Raw genomic sequence first — 20,762 nt, forward strand, 5'->3', positions numbered from 1 at the left:
GGGTATGTTGAAAATCCTATGGAGATGTGCTCGTATGATAAGAGTTAAGTCGATGGAGGAGAGGTGCTTTGGCCAAACTTTGCAGGGGCACGATAAAAGTCACCAAAATAAGGACATCACCCAGTTTATCCGGAATCAAGCAAAAATATGAACACGCATTCAATAGGTGCGTAGGTAGTTTAAGGGAAAAGGGCTAATATTTTTGTATTGCCTTAAACCAGCAGAGCCAGCAAACACCCAGATTCCATTATAACAGCTCCCAAGATAGTAGCTCACAAAATGCTGAAAGAAAAAAGAAAAAAAAGTTCTTGGACCAAGTCCAATTCTGAAATAGCAATGGCTCCCACCAATAAAATAAACATCAAAAGAAAACCTTGCTTGCTCTCTTTGTATACAAAGGAAGAACGGAAAACCGCAGGCAAGGAATAATTATGCAATGTCTGACTTCAGAAAACTCGAAGGTTGGTTACAAAGAACAATGATTTTATTGTCCAGCACCCCCGCCTCGCATTCTCTTTCCAGCGTTTGCGTCAGCATCGCCTCCATCGTCTCTAGCGCGTTTCCCGTGTGGTATAAACTGCCGGGCTTGGGCATTGAGTCCACCTCTTCCACCACGAGGACTCGCTTGTCCTGCACCTTGGGGGAGGTTGCCAGTCTGAATGTGTTGAGCACCACCACGACCTTGGCCACCACCCCTCATTCCTCTGCCACGACTAATGGCAGAACCACGGCCCGCGTGCTGCTGCTGAAATTGCTGGCCCTGCATTTGCTGATCAGAAACAAATTGACCATGTTGTGGGCCACCCTGCATTCCCCGACCACGGCCTCCCCTAGCAACGGGAAGGCCGGACTGCAAAGCACGAAGCACACCAGCGCCAGCGACAGGTTGAGCGGCCTGAGGAGGGCGATTAGGTAGTCCAGTAGCCTGCTGGGTCGGTGCCTGGTCAGCAGTAGCAGCTGTTGCTGCTGGTTGTGGTTGTTGCAGCTGCTGCTGTTCAGGTTGATGCGTTGTCGATTTAGCTGTAGGTGGTGGATGCTCTGCAGGCTGTTGCGGAGTTGGCATTAGTGTCTGAGTAGGTGTCACTTTCTGCTGGGAAGGGGTTGCGGGGGCTGTTGGGGCGGGGGATTGAGCTGGAGCCGAAGCTGGGGGAGCAGGAGATGCCGGTGGTAGCGGCTTTGGTGCTGCTTGTTGTGCAACGACAGGCTTGGCTGCTTTAGCAATTTCCCACACTTCGGCTACAGGACGTTGAGGAGTGTCTGAGGCGGCCTTTTGCACGACCTCGATTTTGGCTTGAGCATTTCTAGCCCGTCCCTCAGTCATGCTGACCTTAGCCAGCAGTCTCTTTTCCGCCAGCTCAACGGCGGAGCTGATTTTCTGGTCCCGCTCCTTCAGAATATTCTCTTTCTCCTCGTTGAACTTCTTTTCCAGTTCCTTCATTGCCTCCATGTCCCGCTGAGCTTGTCCTTCCTTGTTGCCCATCGCTTCTTTCTCTTTGTTGATTGCGTTTCGAATATTGTTTTTGATAATATTCCGGATAGTCTCATTCTTAGCAACAAGTTCACGAGCTGCTGCGTCAGACAGCACTGGAATTCCCTCGGCCTTTGAAGCTAGCTCTTGTTGATGGGCTGCTTTCAAAGCTTCTACTTCTTTTTGTGAAGATGCTCTATGTTCGGCCAACTTGCTCTGCAAAATTTCTTTCATCCTATCCACCCGCTCTTTAACCTTCTGATCTATCTCCGCTTCTTTCGCAGCCAAGGCGGCTTCCAATTGTCTGACCTTTTCTTCCAGTTCCTTGATTTTCTCCTCACTAGCATTAACGTCACCAGAGTTGGCCGCTTCTGGAGGAGGAGCATTCGGCGGTTGTGACTCTATAGTATCTTGGGTCACAGGTGCAGCGGCAACAGTTTCTGGAGGCCTGGATTTCATCAAATTTAGTTCCTCTCGAGCCCGGTCTAGCTCCTGGTTGATTTGCTCTTTCTCTTGGATAACACTGTTGAGTTCAAGCTGTTTAGCATTGATGCGGCCCGTGAGTTCCTTCGACCTAGCCTTGAATTGTTCCGTTAATCTAGTACGCAGCTCTTGGGTGCGATCCTCTGCCTGCTTCAGTTGTTCGGGGAAGGTCGATGCCTGTGCTTCTAGAGTCTCCCGAGCTGACACGGCCTCGTCCCGTTCTTTCTTGAGAGTCTCCAGCTTTTCTTTCATTGCCTCCAGCTCTGCAGGATCAACACGGTCATATTTCTGGAGGATATTTTGTGTCCGCTGTTGCCAACGGTCCCGGTCACTTTGCAGAAGCTTCATCTCACCATCTTTAGTCTCCAGATTGTCTTCCAGTTCACGGATGCGGGTCTGAAGCGGTTCGATTTGTTGTTGGAGTTCATCAGTGAGTTTGGCTTTTTCGTCTACGGATGCCTCCAACTGCTTGACCTGGTTTCGGAGGGTAACACTGCTTTCCCGGAATAGATTGAGCTCATTGAGCGTCTCCAATAACTTGTTGTGACTAAGGGCATGTTGTTCACTCTCTGCTTCGGCACGACGTTGCTGTTCAAGCTTAAGGCGTGTATCCTCAAGTTGTGTCTGAGTGTAGTCAAGTTGTTGGCGTAGTCGTTTGCTTTCCTGGGTTGAAAGATGATATTGGACATCAACGATCTCCTTCTCCCGCCGTAAGAATTTAATGACTTCTTGAAGGCCTTCTAGATCCGATCCAGATGCTGTTTCAGTTTCACCGTCCTCAGGAATGCCCGCACGATCACGCTGAAGCGAGGAGATCTGCTTCGTGATACTCTCTAACTGACCATGGAGTATCGTGTTTTGGCTAAGAACTTCTTCACGGCGTCGGCTGAGTTCCTCAATTTCCTTTTCATATCTGCCTTTCATCTCATTCCAATTCTCCTCTTCGCGCGTCAAATTGCTTTTCGCTGATTCTGCCTGCGTCTTTAGATCTACAGCCTCAAGTTTCAGCTGGTTTGCTTCGGCTCTAACTGTCTGGAGATGTTTTGCAGCCTCTGCATGTTTTACCAGCTCATTTTCATAGTTCTGTTGAGCGTTTTGCGCTATTTCTGCTTGCGCTTTCAGGTCTTGTTGATGGAATTGAGCAGCCGCTTCGTACCGTTCCTGTTGCTCCTTGAGTCTTGTAATTTCGGCATCCATAGTTGACTTTTGGTCATCAAGACGCCGCTGGTATTGTGCTTCTTGATCGCGGAGTTTTGAAAGTTCTCCATTACTGGCAGCAAGTTCAGTAGAGAGATCTTCAACTCGTTTCTCCAGCTCTGAAATTGTCGAATTCTTTTCTTCAAGGAGTCGATCGGTATCTTCGCGATATTGTTCATTTGTGTCGTTAAGAGCTTGAAGTCTCTCTTCTGTTGCTTGGCTAATAGCTTTATAATCCTCCGCTTGCTCCTGAGCATGTGTCAACTCACTTCTTGCCAACTCGAGGTCGCGTTTAAGCTCCGAGACCTCGACAGCCAATTCTTGTTCCCTACTCAATCCTGTTCCCTCACCCGCTTCAGGTGCCTCTTCGGCGGCAGTCGTGGAAGCTGGGGCAGCCGAAGGCTTACGTTGAAGGACCACCAAACGTTCTTCTGCACTCTTAAGTTCAACGGAGAGTTCGTCGACTCGAGATTGTAAATGATCCTTGCTCGTCTTTGTAGCGACAAGTTCCTCACGGATGGATCCGAGACTTGTGACCAAATCCTCAATTCGTTTCTGGGTCTGTTCCTGATCAAACTCTCTCCGAAGAGCTAGTTTCTTCGCATCCTCTGTCTCGTCACTCAGTTTTCGCTTTGTTGACTGTAACTCGGACTCCAGCGACTCTATGGTCGATTGAAGGCGGCGACGGGTTTCGGATTCTGTGTGTTCGCGTTCGTTGAGCATGGACTGTAGGTTGGCATTTAAGGTGTCTAGGCGGCTACGTTCGTTTCTGAGAGACTCATTATCCTCCACAAGTCGTTTTTCAATACTCTTCCAAAGCTCCTTTTCAGCTTTAAGATTCGCCGTCTCTCTTCGAAGACTGTCCACAAGGCCTCTGGCTTCGACAAGATCCTCCGCCACCTGCTGGGTGCGCAGATCTTGCTTATTTGCATTCTCCATGAGAATCGAGTGTCGCTTTTGAAGCTCGATGTTCTCGTTTTTCAACATATTAAAATTGGATTGAAGAAGCTCAGCCCGTTGAATAGACGTTGTAAGCTGGCTATTCGAACGGCTAATTTCGCTCTGTAATTCACCGTTCTTCCTCGTCAAATCATTGACTTGTTGTTTTAAGGAGGAATGATCGGTAGCAGTTTCTTGACGGAAAGAATCAAAATGAGCTTGCAGCTTTCGAAGAAGTTCGGCATAATCGGGACCTTCACTTGGCTGAGCTGGAGCACTATCAAGGGAGGGTGGAACCGCACCCAATGGTAGGGATTGAGAGAAGGGAGAAGTTGTCTCGCCGATCTCCCGCCGCCGTAAAAGCATGCTCCGGAAGGTATCTCGCTCCTTGATGTAACTCTTGGTCTGGGCAACAAGACTTGCCATCTCATCTCGGTAGGTTTGAACTCGAGAGCGCAGTTCTTTAAGCTCATCCTGATCTTTCTGGTAAGACAAATCCCTCTTACGAGCTTCCTCGCCCTCCAGCTTGTCACCAAGTTCTCGCAACATTCTCCGAAGTGTCACGTTTTGGGTTTGAAGTTCATTCAAGTTTTTGAATGTCGTCATGTGGCGGGTAATGAAACGACCGGTGTTATTCATATTATCGGCGGTCTCGTCTATTCCTTCGCTGGCTATCTTCTCCAGCTCGTCTCGATTATAGTCCTTCTCTCCAGAGCCGAGAAGGTGAACCTCCATGACCAGGACTTTCACTTGCGCGCTTAAGTCACGGAGCTGCTGGCGTAAGATGTTTCCTTCACCCTCTAGTCCTTCCACGTGGCCTTGCCATTTCCGCGCTTCTCTGGTAGCTTCTTCCCTTTCCTTGCTAGCGGCATCCAAAAGGCCGGACATTTCAATCACAGAAGCTTCAAGGCGTGAATGGTCCGCACGAAGTTCATCTATTTCTGGCTTGCTCGATTCCAAATCTTGAACCATTTCGTCCATCGCGGTCTTAAGTTCCTGATTATTTTTCTGTTCAGCCGCGAGAAGTGTTCGCATTTTATCGTATTCAGTGTACATTTGAGTAAGTGTAAGACCACCCTTAGTGCGTGCTGACCTTGGTGAAAATGAGCCGACTGGAGTGCTGGGACGAAGTGGAGTGCTAATACCACCATTGAGACCACGCATCGGGGTTGATGGTTGATTCCTGCCCGAAGCCACTTCCGATTCAAGTTGCTTCACGGCTAACTCTAATTCTGCAACACGACGTTCGGCCGCTTCCTTGTCGGAATGTTCAGTCTCAATTTCTGCACGCAGGCGCGATAACTCCTGCGCAGCATCATCTTTGGCTTTTTCAAGGGCGAGCTGGCACTCTTGTACACGCTTTTTTGCAGTTTCAGCGGCATTTTGCTGCAGCTGTGCAAGTCGCCCAGCACTATCAAGCTCGATTCGGAAGGATTCAGTTTGTTTAATCGCCTCTTCTTTTAGGTATTGAACGGATGTAAGGGACTCCTCGTATTTCTGTTCAACTTCATCAAGGCGTTGCTTGAGAGACGTCTCATTTCTCCGCAAAGTATCAATATTGGAGTTGGTCTCCTCGTTTTGGCGCTGCAATTCTGAGATGCGCGCGGCCTTCTCCTTTCTGAATTTAAGGTATTCTGCGGATTTGGTTTGAAGCTCATTCTCAAACCATTCATTGTTCTTCTTCAACAGATCTAGTTCTTGTTGTAAGCTTTGCTCACGGAATCGTGTACTGGCAGAAGCTGAATTAGCTGCCTGAAGTTTCTGTTCAAGATCGGCGACTTCTCGCCTCAGCGTAACTGTTTTCCGATGTTGTGCGGAAAGCTCTTCGGCAAGCTTATCATACGCTGCGGACTTGGATTCTAAGAGACCTAGGGTGTCTCTATTGGATGCTTCGAGAGATGCGATTCGTGTTTTGAGGGAGTTGAACTCGGCTTCATTGTTAGATGCGGAGGACTTGAGGGCCTCGAGCTTTGATTCAAGCTCGGAACGCACATTTTCTGTTTCGCCAGTCAGAATCTGTAGTTTTACGCTCGTTGCGACAGTAAACTCTTGCCTGTTTCTTGTAGTTTATTTCGAAGACTTAAGATTTCTGCATGCCCTTTCTCCACAGAGGATTTAAGCACTTTAACTTTGGCTTCATTTCCACGCACGGTGTTTTCAAATTCAACCTCTAGCCGTAGCTTATCAGATTTAAGCTCTTCGGTTTCTCGAGCTTTTGCTGCGATACCTTTGAGCAGCTGCCCAACAAGGTCAACAGTCGGGTTTTCAGTGAGCGTTGTGAGGGTGGCTTGCGGAATCGAATAGTGGGAGGAAAGAAACGGGATATCGACAGCAGCCGTAGCCATGGCTGCGATCGCGGCGACGTCTAACAGGACGAGTGATGGAAGATGTATCGATACGCGGGTTTGACCATCTCAGGTGCTGGCTCCAAATGTAGCCGCCGAAAAGCTACAATGTCGGAATTTGGTTAACAACGAGCGATAAGCACAACCTTCGAGCTTCTCATGACAACTAATGGGCCAGAAGAGTATATAAATTTGAAAAACCGATCGAGCCGCCCCTGGTCAAGGACAGTACTCCAGCAGAGAACAGCGTCTCGTTGGATCGCAGAGCTCACCAGAGAGTTCGCCCAGCTCCTTGGAGAAAACTGCACTAGCCGCTTATGTCCTAGTTTCACTCAAATCACGTGATAAACTGCCCGACGCCTGCGATGATGGATCAACTGCAGGACAGCGCCGCATCACCACGCCGGAGCTTGCCTTTACATCACTATTCCATCATTCAAGTTGACAAGTTTGGATCAGTTGCCCAGGTCGTTCTGGTCAGTTTTGGAATTAGGCCATGAGGGGTGTAGGAGCCCCCTAGGATTCCCTCGACGAGCTGTCGTGTCGTCTACCAAAGCCGAACATTCGAAACCGAAACCAATCGCCACCATGTCTTATTTTCAGAACCAGATTAGTTCCTTCAGCAACAGCGTCATTTCTGCAGCTAGTCGGCTTCCGCAAGACCGGCGCGCACCTGGTAATGCCAGCACTGTGATGGCCTCTGCGGCTCAAGCTTCGTCTTCGACCAACTCAGCTCCGGCTACGACAAATGGCAAACGGCAAGATGCGGATATCGTCTACTCGCAACCCGCTAACACGGGAACGGGGAAGGACATCATGACACAAGTGGTGTTCGCCATCGAGCATATGAAAAGCAAAGATGTTCCCCTGACTTTCTCCGACATCCAATCGTACCTGTCTTTACATCGCCAGGGTCATGATCAGGCTTATATCCATGCCTTACGAAGGATTTTGCAGTCGCATGACAAGGTCGATTATGACCCACAGGGTTCCAAGGGCGAGGGAACCTTCCGTTTTCGACCTCCTCATAACATCCGGTCCGCGGACCAACTCCTTCAGAAACTCCAGTCACAACCTACCGCTCAGGGGATGAGTGTGCGAGAGCTTCGAGAAGGTTGGCCGAATATCGTCGAAACGATAAACAAGCTGGAAAAGGAAGGCAAGCTCCTGGTGACGAGGAACAAGAAAGATGACCATCCAAGGATGGTGTGGGCCAATGATCCGACCCTGATTCATCAGTTCGACTCTGAATTTCGGCAGATCTGGGAGAAGGTTAAGATTCCAGATCAGCAGACTGTTGCAGAAGAGCTTGAAAAGGCTGGCATTACGCCTACCAGCAAGCACAAGCCTGTGAAGCAACGGCCGAAGATCGAGCAGAAAAAGGTTAAGAAGCCGCGAAGAAGTGGCAAGACCACCAACACCCATATGGCTGGAATTCTGCGAGACTATTCGCATTTAAAAAGATGACACGAGATCATCATGCCAATGGATTGGCTTATTATCTTGGTGCGAGATGTAAGATTTGACGGAGGTGCCTTTAGCTAGGTATCCTCGAAGTTTTGCATGGACCGGAGTTTATGGACTTATGGTTGGATTCCGCTATATCATTTCTTAAATTATACTTCCGGGCAAGATGTATCGGGCTATATGTCACACCGCTGACAGCGAATTGGGGATTGCTTGCTTGAAGGCATCTGGCAACATAGAATGCATTGAGACTACTCCGCATATTCCAATTGATTTCTCTATTTATTGAATTACACTGGTATTTACATTGCTGTTCTGAAACATGCTCCAAACCAGGACATCCAAAACCTATCACAAAGTCCCCAGTAACTCGAGAAACGGCTTCACAAGGATATTGGCGTTTTTCTCCCGAAAGTCATGTAAAAACAATGCCAATTCATTTCAATGCTTCCCGTTTAGTGTAGGAAGCGATCCTTCCGTCTTCTCCAAGTAGTCCACTAAATCCTCAATCGTGCAAACTTTCAGCCCCCATCTCTTCCCAAATCTCAGACACCCATCTCTTCTCATCATCGAACAATCCGTCCTCTCTGCAACATTGGGAGCAACCTCGTCACCATCTTCCACAAGCTCACAGATCACGCCAACCTCTCGCTTTCCAGCCAATCTGCAGAAATCTATCGTCGCTTCAGTGTGGCCATTACGTTCACGAACACCACCGGGTCGAGCGCGGAGCGGAAGAATATGTCCTGGCCGCCGGAAATCGGTGGGTTTGACGTCTGGGGAGGCAAGGTTACGGCAGGTGAGAGAGCGATCACGGGCAGATATTCCAGTCGAAACGGAGGGGTCGTTTGAGTCGATTGAGATTGTGTATGCGGTCCGGTTAGGGTCTGTGCTGTCCGTCACCATTTGCGGAAGATCGAGAGAAGCAGCAAGCTCGGGGAGAATTGGGGCGCAGATATAACCGCTGCATAATCAGACCGAAAGCGTTAGAACCAGAGCGAAACCCGGAAGTAGATTTCTGTTTTGAGAGAAAATAATACCTTGTGTAGCGGATCATGAACGCCATTTTTGCGGGTGTGACCGCATCGGCGGCGATGATCAAGTCCCCTTCATTCTCCCGGTTCTGAGAATCCAACACAACGATGAATTCTCCATTTCCTATTCATACCCCGGGAACGACATGTTAGCGTGCTCGGCTAATGGATGAGGTCGCGGGCTCCGGAAAAGCCAGCAATGAAACGAAGCATGCCAAGCAGATATGGTTGTCACACGAGAACTTACTGAATGCTTCTATAGTCTCTTCAATTGTATTGAACTTCAGACCTTCGTCTGTTATTGCGGACGGCATTGTGTAAAGCGGGAGGAGAATTGTCAGAGGGATTGCGAAGCGGTCAATAGGCGGAGGCGGGGTGGGATCAGATGCGAACGCCGAACGGGTCGCAGAACGGTCACGACTCGGAGAAGCAAGCAATAAGGCAAAATATATACAATAATCTACGAAGGGTATCCAAAGAAGCAAAGAAAGAGAGGTTCTGTTCACATACAGGTATATCCGTGGTAAGATTTGTCTTGGATGACTGGTTCTTGTCAACCCCGGGGAGGAAACTTTGACCTCGGAGTGGCGGGATGCCCCAAGGCGAGCGGAAGCCGGGAACACATGCGGATGTGATTTTTTAGTCACACACGCACACCCCCGGGCAGATTAAGCTCCGGAAAATATACGGAGAGATGCAGATCCATGCTAGCTTATCGGCATCATGAGCATTGCTTTATTGGGAGACTTCCCCTTCGTGGAGCACCTGAAAAATATGGATCATGTCAAAAAGTCTGCTTTCCGAACTCGGTGTTCTTGTAAACAGGCGTCCGATGTCGTGTGAATTTAAACATTATCTAAATATCTGAATCGCGTACGGTACAACACATAAAATCCATGCAAGGAGCATTTAAGACTCAGTTAAAAATGAAGAGCGCTCTCAGAGCATTGGGCACCCGAGGCGTAGCTCTGTTTTCAAGGGACATTATACATTAAACTATTCGCTCACTGGAGTCCCCCCACGGGAGCGACAGGCCACAAAATTGGGCTGAAAGGAACACTTGCGCGGTAGGGAAGCACTCGATCCTTCAGATAATCGGATCATCCTACCTAACATACGGCTTCCGCTATCGGATAGTCGATGGCATCTCGGCCACTAGCCGATTGAGATCATGCGCCTGAGAGCGCATTGACCGCTCGAGAGTTTCCATGTATTCTCTTTCCATCCTTTCTGTATCAAGGTCTTCCGGACCCCGACGGTCGTTGTCCTCCTTAGGGCAGTAGGTCGGATGCGGATAAAACCCAAGACTACCAACTCGGCTTCCCGTCCAAACAAGTATCTCATCTTCTGAGAGATCACCACCGGTTGGTAGTAACTGGCGAATGAAGTCACTGCGTCCGCGCTCGCCTATAAGAACACGGAGAACTGGTGGAATGGTCTCTGGAATTATGTCACCCGAGTCCTCCAGATCCCTTCGCCCTACACCTTCTCTACCACCGCGGGATTGAGGGTCGTGGTTGATGTTCCATGCTCTTATCGGAGTCTTACCATCTCGTTCAACCCAACGAACATTCCCATTTGCATCAGAATAGACGAGTTTTGCGCCATGGGTTGCAACTGACAATACTTTCGAAGCCGAGGTTGATTGGCGGTTCTGATACACCGTAGATTTATCAATAGTAGTTGGTCCTGCATCCCAAAAGGTGGACGCGGAAGATTCGTTCGAGAATCCGTATATTTCGAGGGAGCCCTTTCCATTATACTCACCACAGGCAACCAATCCGCGATGATTTTGCCAAGCGCGACCGAGACTGAGATGAAAAACCTCTGGAACAGTTGTCAAGGCGCTCAACCGTGCTCCGGAATAGATTGTATCCTGGATAGCTGGAAAGAACCTCCGGTCATACTGGAGGATGCTAGGGAACCGGCCAGCTACAAAGATTGTATTGATATCCGGCAGGGGAGGATGAAGGACCGAAAGAGCCATTGGTTTTGGCAAAGAGGCAGAGCCGCTGTTGCGTGGCGGGAGAGGGCACAAGAGCTTCACGTCGAGAGCAGCAAGCTCAGCTGTGAGGCCTTGGACAGTCGTAGTATGGTCAAGAGCACCGGGTTTGGCCGGGCACCTGGGGTCGTATATATAGAGATCCTTGGTCGTAGCGACCGTAATTGGAGCATCGTAATCAACCTGCCGCTGTGAAAGAGAGGAGACGCAGTGTGGGTAGTTGTGTGTTGACACTACTTGTAGAGCTGCAAGGTCTACTTCAGTTACACAGTTTCCAACTGCGATATACACCCTAGAACGGGGCGAGTCAACGTTCACGCAATTCCCACCCCCCAAGAATTCGTTGACATGCTTTCTCGCCGAGGTTCCAGTTCGCCCCGAATGGTCATGAAATAGGATGCCGCGCTTGCTTGTGTTAACGACCTGGCCCCAGGAAGCAGTCGGCTCGCCAGGTTTTTGTTGGCTGATATCCCAAACGCAAACTGAGCCGTTGTCTAGCGGAGCTACCACTCTCCTCGACTCAGCATAAGCGGAGCGCTTCAGCAACCCCATGCCCTTGATCTCGCGGTTGCAGACAACGTGAAGTGCCTTTGAGTTTGGCTGTTGTAGCCATCGAATCGAAATCGGTGAATTTCGCGTCATGTACTCAGAATACCAGTCGATACCCTCCTTCCCATATATCGGGTCGTGCGAGTCTGTGGATGGATCTGCACGTGTCGCATGATGATCAAGCCTATTAAAACAGCGGAAAGCATAAGGATCGTCTCAGATCTGAAAGCAGAAAGGCCCATACCCATTAACCTGCGCCCTGTGGGCATTGTACATAGAAGGGTTGGCATCGCGCCAAGCAGACTCATACAAAAGGGACCGCCACAGTAGATCGTCCCGGCCGAAAGTGAGAAAGGCCTTTGAGACAAGCTGTAAGTTGAGGAGATGTTTGGGTGCAAGGTCTGCCAGAATTTATCAGCTTGATGTTTTAACCAGTGGAGGATTGCCATACAGCTGGTGATATTTAAAATCAATTCGGCCGGTAGCTTGTCCATGATTGCCAGTAGCCGGATCCTGTCACTGGTTAGTTATGCGTTGCTTGCGGCTCGTTTCGTGGCTCAGCAGGGAGATAAAGCCGAATTTAGCCAAAACGGCCCGCCAGGGTCAAGCCGCCTGTGGCGTCACTAGCTACATTAAGTTGCATCACTTCAATGACGCACCGCTCATCCATAAGCAGTTAAAGTCCATTGGTTTTTTGGCTGCAAACGCTGCAAACCTTCCCCTTTGCAAACATTCACCGTCGTAATATAACCGGGCTGGTTGGGGAGTACGGAGTACCGAATTATATTGCTACCAATTCTTTTTGTCGAAGTTGCCTATATGAAAGTGGCTGCCAGTGAACACTTTTCCTTCCCTCTGAGCAATTTCCATAGATATCTCCGACTATAACCAGCCGAAACCCAACAAGATGTTTGCAACCCTTGGATTTCATCCGGCAATACCATTTGGCGCAATGCAGGGTTGAATTTTCCCATAAAGACATCCAGTTTTATAGAACTGCTACGTACAAGGGTTAGGATCGAGGCTCCTCTATCTCTGAAATAGTTGGATCTAAAATAGAACCCGACTTCGTCCTGTTTTGCCCTTCACCCAAGTTGCGGGCACCAAGATCTGGCGCCCAAAACGTAGCCTTTTCAGCGCCATCCAGGCTTGCCTGTGCTTTACGAGAATACGAAGTCGAATGCCTAATCAGGATGTGAACTTTAATCGCGAGGACATATCACGTATATATGGACTCTGTACGGAGTACCCCGTACTCTTCGAAGTATACAGACGGAGTACCCCACGCAGGATCATATTATAAACCTATCAAACCGGCACGTACTGACTACGTCCAGCTATAAAATCTATCATCCCCTCTCGGATTTCGCCTATTTGAACCTCTATATGCAAACAGCTTGTTTGATCCTTACTTGATCACCCATATCTTTTCATCAACCATCGCTCCGCGCCACAGCCAATTCAAACCATATCTCCAATACGCGACTGACAACAATGGCTTACTACAACTATTTACACTTGAAGAAGCCAAATACCGACCCAAGGAGTTATAACCTATATTGTGGTCCCTACCAATAGAAATGCCGCCGATACGCACGTTAGCATTTTGGAGAAGAACAGGACGCTAAATACAGGCCAGAGGGTTCTGACCGCCAAGGAAATAATAAGAGAATTGTCAGAAATATAAATATATGATTGTGATGAGCTTGTGCTTGGTTACTGGCTGAGTCACGGCGTCTTAGGGCATTCTCCGTAAGGCAAATTTCCGCTGCTGCGAGACCTATATGGCAAAATCAAAATTTACAGGATGAAATAAATCAGTGATGTGGAAATACACGGAGGTTGCTCCCGCAGCAGATAAATATTGATTGTGATGATGACTACTTCTCGAGGTACAGCTTCCTCGTGCGGCGACACGGCTTTCGAACCAGTACTAGTCCCATGACGGACGCCTCATAGCTCTCCGAACACATACGATTCCAGTTTCTCATCCTTGTCCATACCAAGTTCTGATCTCAAATTCCCGATAATCACCCGACATAAAACCAGAATCCAATATATCGATATAGACACTCGGCGGTCGCTAGCCGTTATCGATGGCGTTCTTGTTGTGACTCTTGGGAAAACGCAACTGGTTCCGTTCCTTGACTTCCTCCAACAATTTTCCATCATATACAGCGAATCTTCGGATTCATGCAATCCGTATGTCGACTTCAGGATCGCTTGGTCATCGGAGTCGGGAAACAATAACGATGGGTTCAAACTTTGTAAAGGTACTTCTAGGGAGAATTAGGCAATTTAAGTGACGATGAGTATCATTAGATGGCTCCCGAGCCCTTCTCTGATGAGATTCCACAGCTCGGCTCATTACCCTACTTTACCGGTTGTGCTTCATCGAAATCGAGTTTGAGGTTTTGTCAGTGAAACGTTGACTTTCAACATGGCGTTTCGTAACGACTCTAGAATTCATCAAAAGGGAGGAAAGGCATGGCTGATACGTATTTCCACTTACCATATTTCATTACCATGAACTTATAGAATACAGACGAGATTTAGCGCAATTTAGCAGGGTATATTCAATTGTCAGGTCTCAAAACTGCATCTTTACATAGCACTGTAATCTTCTTAAAGAAGCGCCTCCATTCAAGAGGATCACCTTTAACTTTGACAAATTCGACCTCTGCAATTCCTTCCGCAATGACCTCAACAATGATATTTCCACTTATGGGGCATTTCCTATCGTCATTCGTGCGAATGCGGATAACGACAGAGGTTTCGGATGATTTAGGCGAGGCTGGGACATGGATCAGCTGAAGAGCTTCGCACACGCGAGGTACGAGAAGGCTGAGAGGCCAGTTCGAGAAGAATCTTGTAAGACCCGAACAGGGAATGATGTCTTGGAATTTTCCGGCATTTTGGGTCCGACTGGGTGGCACCGACGGCGTCGCAGAAAATTGTGACATGGATGGTTCATCCATGAGGCGATCCGCCAACATACCATTGTCCGCAGGGTTTCGCAGTGTTTTGGGCTGCGAAGCGGATTGGAAGCTCGTCGTTAAGCGTGGCGGGCCATCCCAGTCAATTAGCATGTCGTCCGTTAGGGCTTCAGGTTGGGTAGAAGAAAATCTTGGCTTTATGCCATCGTGTGGCTGGTCATCGAGCATCACGTCTGGATTGCTGGAAGGTGTGTTCTGACAGAAAGAGAGAGGGTCTTGGTTAAAGTCTATGTGCAATGACTCGAACATTGTCGTGGCCATATTGACCGGATTAATGAGTCTGCCGTCAGAAGAAAGATACTTGTTCTGTTTCGTAAACCATGGATGGCGCCGTACGTCCTGCATGGAGAATCTTTTGGATGAATCAATCTTCATCATGCCACGAAGCAGTGACAGTACGGCAACTGGGAGACGCTGCCAGAGCTCATCCTCCGGTTTTGCATTTGCCTTGACATATTCACAATATTCATAACTTTCGTCCGTGGGACTGTCCCAAGGAGTGTTTCCAACCAACAAAACGAAGAGCACAACTCCGCAAGACCAGATGTCCGCCAAGTCCGCCCTGTACCCTCCTCCTCTTGATTGCCCGCGATTACTGCATTGAACCACCTCCGGAGCGATATACGGAGGGCTTCCGCAGAGTGTAGTACTCATTTTCATTTTGCCATTGTATTCGAAGAGCGTCGCCAGCCCAAAATCGGCAATTTTTAAATTTCCATCAGAAGACAATAAAATATTCTCGGGCTTGATGTCCCGATGTCCTACCCCTTTGGAGTGCATAAATCCAACGGCATTGATGAGCTGTGCGAAGTATACATGAGCAATGTCTTCCCCCACCCCCTCATCAGCCTCAATTTTGTCAAATAGATCACCGCCCTCTGCCAGTTCCATCGCTATCCATCGCCACGTTTCATTTTCGTCCGTGTTATAGAATGCAATGATGTTATTATGCAGTCCCACGTGTTTGTGGAGAGCCACCTCCATTTGAAGTTGCTTTGAGGTAATGCGCCCATGACGAGCAGCATAATCCTTGTGGATGAACTTGACAGCAAAGAGCGGGGTATCGTTCTGAAGGGGACATGCCTTTTTGATACTGGGAGCGATGTGATCAGTCAATATCTCGGCAGAACGCGGGAGTAAAGGCCATCGGGGGAGGAAGTTACCAGGCATAAGCACCCTGCCCGATCGTCTTTGAGACAATGCGAAAGGGCAGGTCCTCCGGAAGCGGGGCCAGCTGGGAGTGTTTCATCAGGGGCAATTTGGTGCCGGCTTTGAAGGGTACGTTTAGATGCAGCGTGCCAGTTAACCACGACCCTCGCTCCGAAGGCAGGCGGCGTTTTGATCGTGAGGGGTAACGAGGGAGTCAATTGAGGGCATGTGAATCCATGCGCTCCAGAAATTGCAAATCAGACCTTCTTGGAAATGTTGGGCCTGACATGTCGGTCAGACTGAACGTTGAGCACGACGCGTGCGTTTCATCTTGGTCGTGATCGTATCCCCTTGACTGGCTGGGAGCGTTGCCTTGGGATCCCGCGCTCGGGCTTATCGATAACTAACGAGTGGGCCTCGCCGGATCACGCTAGCGGGTGCCAGCTGGTTGCCAGGTAAACAAACATCCCGGGATTCTCTTTTCTGTTCTGTCCCTTGTGCTCCAGGATCGTATCTCCTACTCTCTGGCGGTCGAGCTTTTGAGAAATTTAAAGTGCCTTCTTTCTGCTCTTCAACCCTTTTAGTCTCGTACGAAGCAAGGAAACTGTCCTCTCAAGGTGCAACTCAATTCTCCAAAAACAAGCAGCGCCGTTTGAAGGTCGCGTACCGAGGACCCCAAACCCCATCGTTCGCTCTCATACAGTTTGGAGAGCTTATTGTTTGGGATTAAGATGGATTATTCTCTCGAGGATTCTCAGAATGCGGCTCCGGATGCCCCTTCGGTGCAAGAAACTTCGAAGCTGAATCCTGCGGCCATCAAGGCCGAAGCCCAAACCGTCACAAAAAGGTAAGTTTCCAGCCGTATTTCCCTTTCTTTAGGGAATACGTTCTTCGCATGGTTAACTGACACAGTCTACCTCCATCAGACTGCAAAGCGAGCTTATGCAGCTTATGACGTCCCCTTCGCCAGGAATCTCGGCTTTCCCCGATGCAGACGGAAACTTGCTTTCTTGGACGGCTACCATCAACGGTCCAGAGGATACCCCATATGAGAATCTGGTCTTCAAGCTCTCCTTTGGCTTCCCAACAAACTATCCCTATGCGCCTCCCACCGTCTTATTCAAAACCCCTATATACCATCCAAACGTCGACTTCTCTGGCCGTATTTGCCTTGATATTCTCAAGGAAAAGTGGAGTGCCGTGTATAACGTACAGAGTGTTCTGCTAAGTCTCCAAAGCCTGCTGGGTGAACCTAATAAGTAAGTGTGGTGTCTTTATCGATCCGAACTGTCTAGATGCATTCGCGGCTGACACTATTCGCTTGGATACAGTGCGAGCCCGCTGAATGGTCAGGCTGCCGAGTTGTGGGATACGAATCCAGATGAGTTTAAGAAGCATGTGCTCGCTCGACATCGCGATATTGAGGACATTGAATAGTTCCAATAAAGACGACGATCATATGATGATATGTGCATAGGGCAGGGCTTTACATTTTCTTTTGGCGTTTCGAGTGCTTCCAAGCGGCCGGGCGAGAGGCCTTCGGGGTTGTCCAAGGTCCTCAATCAGCCCTATGACGGAGTTTGCCTGGCATGTCGGACTTTGGCTTCTCTTTTATTGGATTCGAATTTTGCATAAGGCTTGGTTATAGCTTTGAATATCCATTTTTGGTGGCACGATGTTCTTTTGCGTTTCCTTCCAAACCTACCACATGACGGCTGCACATTCCTTACTTGATAGCACAACATATTAGCTTGGATCATGGCAAGACAGGAGTCAGAAGCCTTTTTTTCGTTAGTCTCTCAAACACTAAGCAAATGTGATAAGTATTACTTTGGAGACTTATCCGATGCTTAATGCTATTCTGCTCTACGAAGAAACTAAGGGGGATATTCCATGAACTTCAGAGTGGGTTGGTATCGTGTGAGTGATGTTCTGTTCCTTAAACAGATGGTGAATTGTGCCTTGCATTCCTTCAAATACATGCGTAAGTTCAACCCGACAACGTCCCCTGCTGTCGTACATATAACTGTGATATGCACGATAATTGAGGCTGATATTGCATAGTGCTCCTTGTGGCATGACTGGGGGGATTTCCCCAGGGCAGCTTGGCGCGGGTTAGAAGTGGGCCCCTTTTTGCCTGCTCGACTTCACGCCAAGCCTCCCTATGAGTCAGAGCATTAGAGGACATGATTTATGGAGGAGTTGAACTGCTATTGTTAATGAAATGTCTTTTGAGATCCAGTCGTCGTCATGTTACTTGAGCGGATTGAACTTTAACTGGGTTGAATTTTGATTTATATTTCCTCTTGTGACGCTGGTTGACTGCATACCCGCGAATTCCCGTTCCGGTTGCAAGATCCAGTGCCCCATGCCAACATCGAGGTCGCTGGCTACCGGTGCTTGATGATGAATTCTGTCCCGGAAACTCCCCTCGACATAGGTAAATGGGAGGTTATCGCCTATAAAACAAACTCACATTGGGTGAACCAGACGCTCAATGTTGCTTCGCTCAGTAATCTACCCTGAGAACACGGCTAAGAATCGGTGCACTTTGGAGGACTTGATTTGCATCCGATTAGAATTATAGCCCTAGCGGATGCACTTTGGAAATGGGCCAAGCGACTGCATTTATATATCTTGCTTCGCAAGGAATATCAACGCATGGGGCGCGAAGACTATTTTTGAAGAGGACTTGCTGCTACACTGACATGAAACATTGAAAAGCAAATCGACGCTTGAGCCAGGTCCTGCATTCCGATATGCATTGTTGGTTATCTCTCGTCAGTGACGAGTAATCCTGCGATGCTTGCACTGCTCAAAGTGCTCAGCGCCCCCGTTATCAGGGCACTCACGGCGACCCGCGTCACATCAGCCGTCCGATCAGGAGCCAGCTGAGATAAGACGCCAACCTGGTTCCCTAGAGAACCGATGTTCGCAAAACCGCAGAGTGCGTAAGTGGCAATAAGGCGGGAACGGGGCGAAAGCGTCGCATATTCCGCCTGGGTTTGGAGAGCACGATACGCCACAAACTCATTCTGGCTCCCATGTCAGTGAAAGAGAAGACTACGGGTTTCAGGACCTTACTGCAATGAGCTTTAACCCAATTAGACGGGCTACTTTCAGGATATCGCCATTGCGTGGGACACCGAGTAGAAAAGCGACCGGGTAGCATAAGTATCCGACAACGAGTTCGACGGTGAGCGGCGGATCATTGATGTTAAGGTAACGACCCCACCAAGTCAATAGCCCATTGGCGAGTCCAATAAGGGAGATGATGCATAGCAATGTGGCAGCGATCATAGCTGCAATCTTTAACCCTAACCAGGCCCCCGCGGCAAACGCATGTAGTGCATTTACCGGTTTGTTGCCCTCGTCTTCCGGTATTATGACGCGGCCTGCCGTCAATGTTTCTTCCTTCTCAGGGTACCTCATTTTTGATACTGCGAGTGATGCAGGTATGCTCATAACACAAGATGAAATCAGCGCCTGGGGATTCACACCGAGGGCCACGTATGCGACAAACACGCTTCCAGCGATCGTTGCAAACCCAGAACACATCACCTGATGGATTTCAGCCATAGTGAGATAATTGATAAATGGCCGAATCAACATGACCGATTCGCCTTGGCCAATGAATGGTGATGCAGCTGCAACAACAGCTTCCGCGCCCGACACCCGCATGGACCAGAAGAAGAAAACGGCGAATTTTCCAATGAACCACTGGATAAAGTTGATGTAATACAAAAGTTGGACTAGAGATACGAAGAAAATGATCGCCGGCACCACGGTAATGAGAAACCAGGGAAGTTTGAGAACCTCTCCGCTGGTCAAGAATTCGGTTCCTTTTCCAGCGAAGGCAAGAAGGTCAGTGGCACGCATGGCGATGAAGTTGAATATATCGTACCCAACTCTGGTGCGCAGAACGAATAATGCCATAATGAATTGGACTAGCATGCCGACAATGACGGTCCTCCATACTATTCTCTTGCGGTCTTTGGACGTTATCCACAGACCCCCCAATAACACGGCCAACCCGAATAAGCTAACTGCACGGTTTTCGCGGGTATTGTCAGCTGCTTCTGGCGAGGCAAACGCGCCTATGAGGATGACCGCAACGACCAACGCCGCGCCGGCCAAAGTCTGATATTTTTCTGGAATCATCGGAACGAAACGGCGGGCGGTATTTCTCCATATCCAATGCATCGACCTGGTAATTATGGATATCGGGACATAGAAAAACAAAATGCGCAGAGTAATGCAAAGGTAAACGAGGAATGGGACTACCCAACCCAGGTCTTTTCGGCGGAGAATAAGCCCGGCGATCCACCAGCTGAGATACCTCTAAGTTAGTTTCGTTTTTCTTTTTTCTTTTTTCTTTTTTTTTTTTTTTTTTTAATCCAACAATACCTAGGAACGTATCGCCAATTTCAGGAGTCGAAGGGAAACAGTCCATTCTCCTGAGATAACATCCCATGAAGTCTAATGTGCTAATTCCCCCCCACCAAGCTAGACAGTGGACTTACCCAGTGAACAAGAGCCAAATGATCAAATATTTCCCAGTACGGATATACATTTGATATCGGCGACACCATGTTTTGAATCTTCCTCCCTCCGCCGGGCCACCCGTATGGCTCTCTTCGAATTTTTGATCACTTGATCCAGTGCCATATTCCAATTCCTTGGAATATATTTCCTTTTCTATTCCAGGCGGCCTTTGATTCGCGTCCTGATGCTGATGAGCAGCAGGGTCCGGTGTACGCGCTGATACTGCTTCTTCGCTCTTCCATCGCTGATTAACTGAAAAGGTTTTGGAATTTTCCATTGTGGTGCAACTGTGTTGAATGTAGTTTGCACCTGGGGAATTTGTTGAATATCCGAGAGGTTGGAAGCTTGGCTCGGGCCAGCTAACTCGGTTCGCACGAGAATGTCAGGCACTTGGAAACTGCGAAACAAGTGGAATAAATAAGTGTTTGCTAGCTGCGGGTGGCTGAACCCCTCATACGTTGTTACGCAACACCGGGATCCAAAGCCAAACTGACGGGAGGATCTGGAGAAAAAAGCTTTTTCCCGAGAATTGCTCAAGCATGAAATATGGTCAAAGGTATTTCGTACCTATCGGGCGCCAGGCGATGT

General features: G+C 48.7%; 8 protein-coding genes across 8 annotated transcripts; 2 read left to right on the top strand and 6 right to left on the bottom strand.

The window, feature by feature from the left end:
* Window positions 1–135: 135 nt before the first annotated feature.
* On the bottom strand, window positions 136–6,630 carry CIMG_01672 (filament-forming protein). The gene is made up of 2 exons (XM_001247900.2): window positions 6,141–6,630; window positions 136–6,084 (listed from the first exon to the last, which is right to left on the bottom strand). Exons 1-2 carry the CDS (start codon window positions 6,430–6,432, stop codon window positions 485–487), a joined length of 5,892 nt encoding a protein of 1,963 aa, XP_001247901.2. The 5' UTR covers window positions 6,433–6,630; the 3' UTR covers window positions 136–484.
* A 215-nt stretch (window positions 6,631–6,845) lies between these two features.
* On the top strand, window positions 6,846–8,231 carry CIMG_01671 (transcription initiation factor TFIIE). Its single transcript, XM_001247899.2, has one exon. The coding sequence runs from the start codon at window positions 7,021–7,023 to the stop codon at window positions 7,897–7,899; it is 879 nt and encodes a 292-aa protein (XP_001247900.1). The 5' UTR covers window positions 6,846–7,020; the 3' UTR covers window positions 7,900–8,231.
* Window positions 8,152–9,468, bottom strand: CIMG_01670 (3,4-dihydroxy-2-butanone 4-phosphate synthase). Its single transcript, XM_001247898.2, has 3 exons — window positions 9,181–9,468; window positions 8,940–9,057; window positions 8,152–8,863 (listed from the first exon to the last, which is right to left on the bottom strand). Exons 1-3 carry the CDS (start codon window positions 9,245–9,247, stop codon window positions 8,341–8,343), a joined length of 708 nt encoding a protein of 235 aa, XP_001247899.1. The 5' UTR covers window positions 9,248–9,468; the 3' UTR covers window positions 8,152–8,340.
* Window positions 9,469–9,733: 265 nt separating this feature from the next.
* On the bottom strand, window positions 9,734–11,978 carry CIMG_01669 (uncharacterized protein; the record flags this gene model as incomplete). Its single annotated transcript, XM_001247897.2, has 3 exons — window positions 9,734–11,668; window positions 11,729–11,885; window positions 11,936–11,978. The coding sequence occupies 3 exons, from the start codon at window positions 11,976–11,978 to the stop codon at window positions 10,060–10,062; spliced, it is 1,809 nt and encodes a 602-aa protein (XP_001247898.1). The 3' UTR covers window positions 9,734–10,059.
* A 518-nt stretch (window positions 11,979–12,496) lies between these two features.
* CIMG_12765 (uncharacterized protein) lies at window positions 12,497–13,656 on the bottom strand (the record flags this gene model as incomplete). Its single annotated transcript, XM_004445711.1, has 4 exons — window positions 12,497–12,668; window positions 12,897–13,052; window positions 13,217–13,264; window positions 13,460–13,656. 4 exons carry the CDS (start codon window positions 13,654–13,656, stop codon window positions 12,497–12,499), a joined length of 573 nt encoding a protein of 190 aa, XP_004445768.1.
* Window positions 13,657–14,060: 404 nt separating this feature from the next.
* On the bottom strand, window positions 14,061–15,959 carry CIMG_01668 (CAMK/CAMKL/CHK1 protein kinase; the record flags this gene model as incomplete). Its single annotated transcript, XM_001247896.2, has 2 exons — window positions 15,644–15,959; window positions 14,061–15,573 (listed from the first exon to the last, which is right to left on the bottom strand). Exons 1-2 carry the CDS (start codon window positions 15,727–15,729, stop codon window positions 14,061–14,063), a joined length of 1,599 nt encoding a protein of 532 aa, XP_001247897.2. The 5' UTR covers window positions 15,730–15,959.
* A 191-nt stretch (window positions 15,960–16,150) lies between these two features.
* Window positions 16,151–17,478, top strand: CIMG_01667 (ubiquitin conjugating enzyme). Its single transcript, XM_001247895.2, has 3 exons — window positions 16,151–16,476; window positions 16,556–16,888; window positions 16,961–17,478. The coding sequence occupies exons 1-3, from the start codon at window positions 16,361–16,363 to the stop codon at window positions 17,064–17,066; spliced, it is 555 nt and encodes a 184-aa protein (XP_001247896.1). The 5' UTR covers window positions 16,151–16,360; the 3' UTR covers window positions 17,067–17,478.
* Window positions 17,479–18,400: 922 nt separating this feature from the next.
* Window positions 18,401–20,451, bottom strand: CIMG_01666 (NupC family nucleoside transporter; the record flags this gene model as incomplete). Its single annotated transcript, XM_001247894.2, has 3 exons — window positions 18,401–18,664; window positions 18,714–19,959; window positions 20,153–20,451. 3 exons carry the CDS (start codon window positions 20,449–20,451, stop codon window positions 18,401–18,403), a joined length of 1,809 nt encoding a protein of 602 aa, XP_001247895.2.
* Between the last annotated feature and the right edge of the window lie 311 nt (window positions 20,452–20,762).

The sequence above is a fragment of the Coccidioides immitis genome (assembly GCF_000149335.2).
Source record: "Coccidioides immitis RS genomic scaffold supercont3.1, whole genome shotgun sequence".
In the NCBI taxonomy this organism is placed as follows: Eukaryota; Fungi; Ascomycota; class Eurotiomycetes; order Onygenales; family Onygenaceae; genus Coccidioides; species Coccidioides immitis.

Coding starts and splice junctions, on each gene's coding strand:
- CIMG_01672 (XM_001247900.2), bottom strand. CDS start 6,432: ATGGCTACGGCTGCTGTCGATATCCCGTTTCTTTCCTCCCACTATTCG. Junction 6,085..6,140: donor AAATAAACTACAAGAAACAG/GCAAGAGTTTAC, acceptor CTGGCGAAACAG/AAAATGTGCGTTCCGAGCTT.
- CIMG_01671 (XM_001247899.2), top strand. CDS start 7,021: ATGTCTTATTTTCAGAACCAGATTAGTTCCTTCAGCAACAGCGTCATT.
- CIMG_01670 (XM_001247898.2), bottom strand. CDS start 9,247: ATGCCGTCCGCAATAACAGACGAAGGTCTGAAGTTCAATACAATTGAA. Junction 9,058..9,180: donor AGAGACTATAGAAGCATTCA/GTAAGTTCTCGT, acceptor GGGTATGAATAG/GAAATGGAGAATTCATCGTT. Junction 8,864..8,939: donor TTCATGATCCGCTACACAAG/GTATTATTTTCT, acceptor CTGATTATGCAG/CGGTTATATCTGCGCCCCAA.
- CIMG_01667 (XM_001247895.2), top strand. CDS start 16,361: ATGGATTATTCTCTCGAGGATTCTCAGAATGCGGCTCCGGATGCCCCT. Junction 16,477..16,555: donor GCCCAAACCGTCACAAAAAG/GTAAGTTTCCAG, acceptor TACCTCCATCAG/ACTGCAAAGCGAGCTTATGC. Junction 16,889..16,960: donor CTGCTGGGTGAACCTAATAA/GTAAGTGTGGTG, acceptor GCTTGGATACAG/TGCGAGCCCGCTGAATGGTC.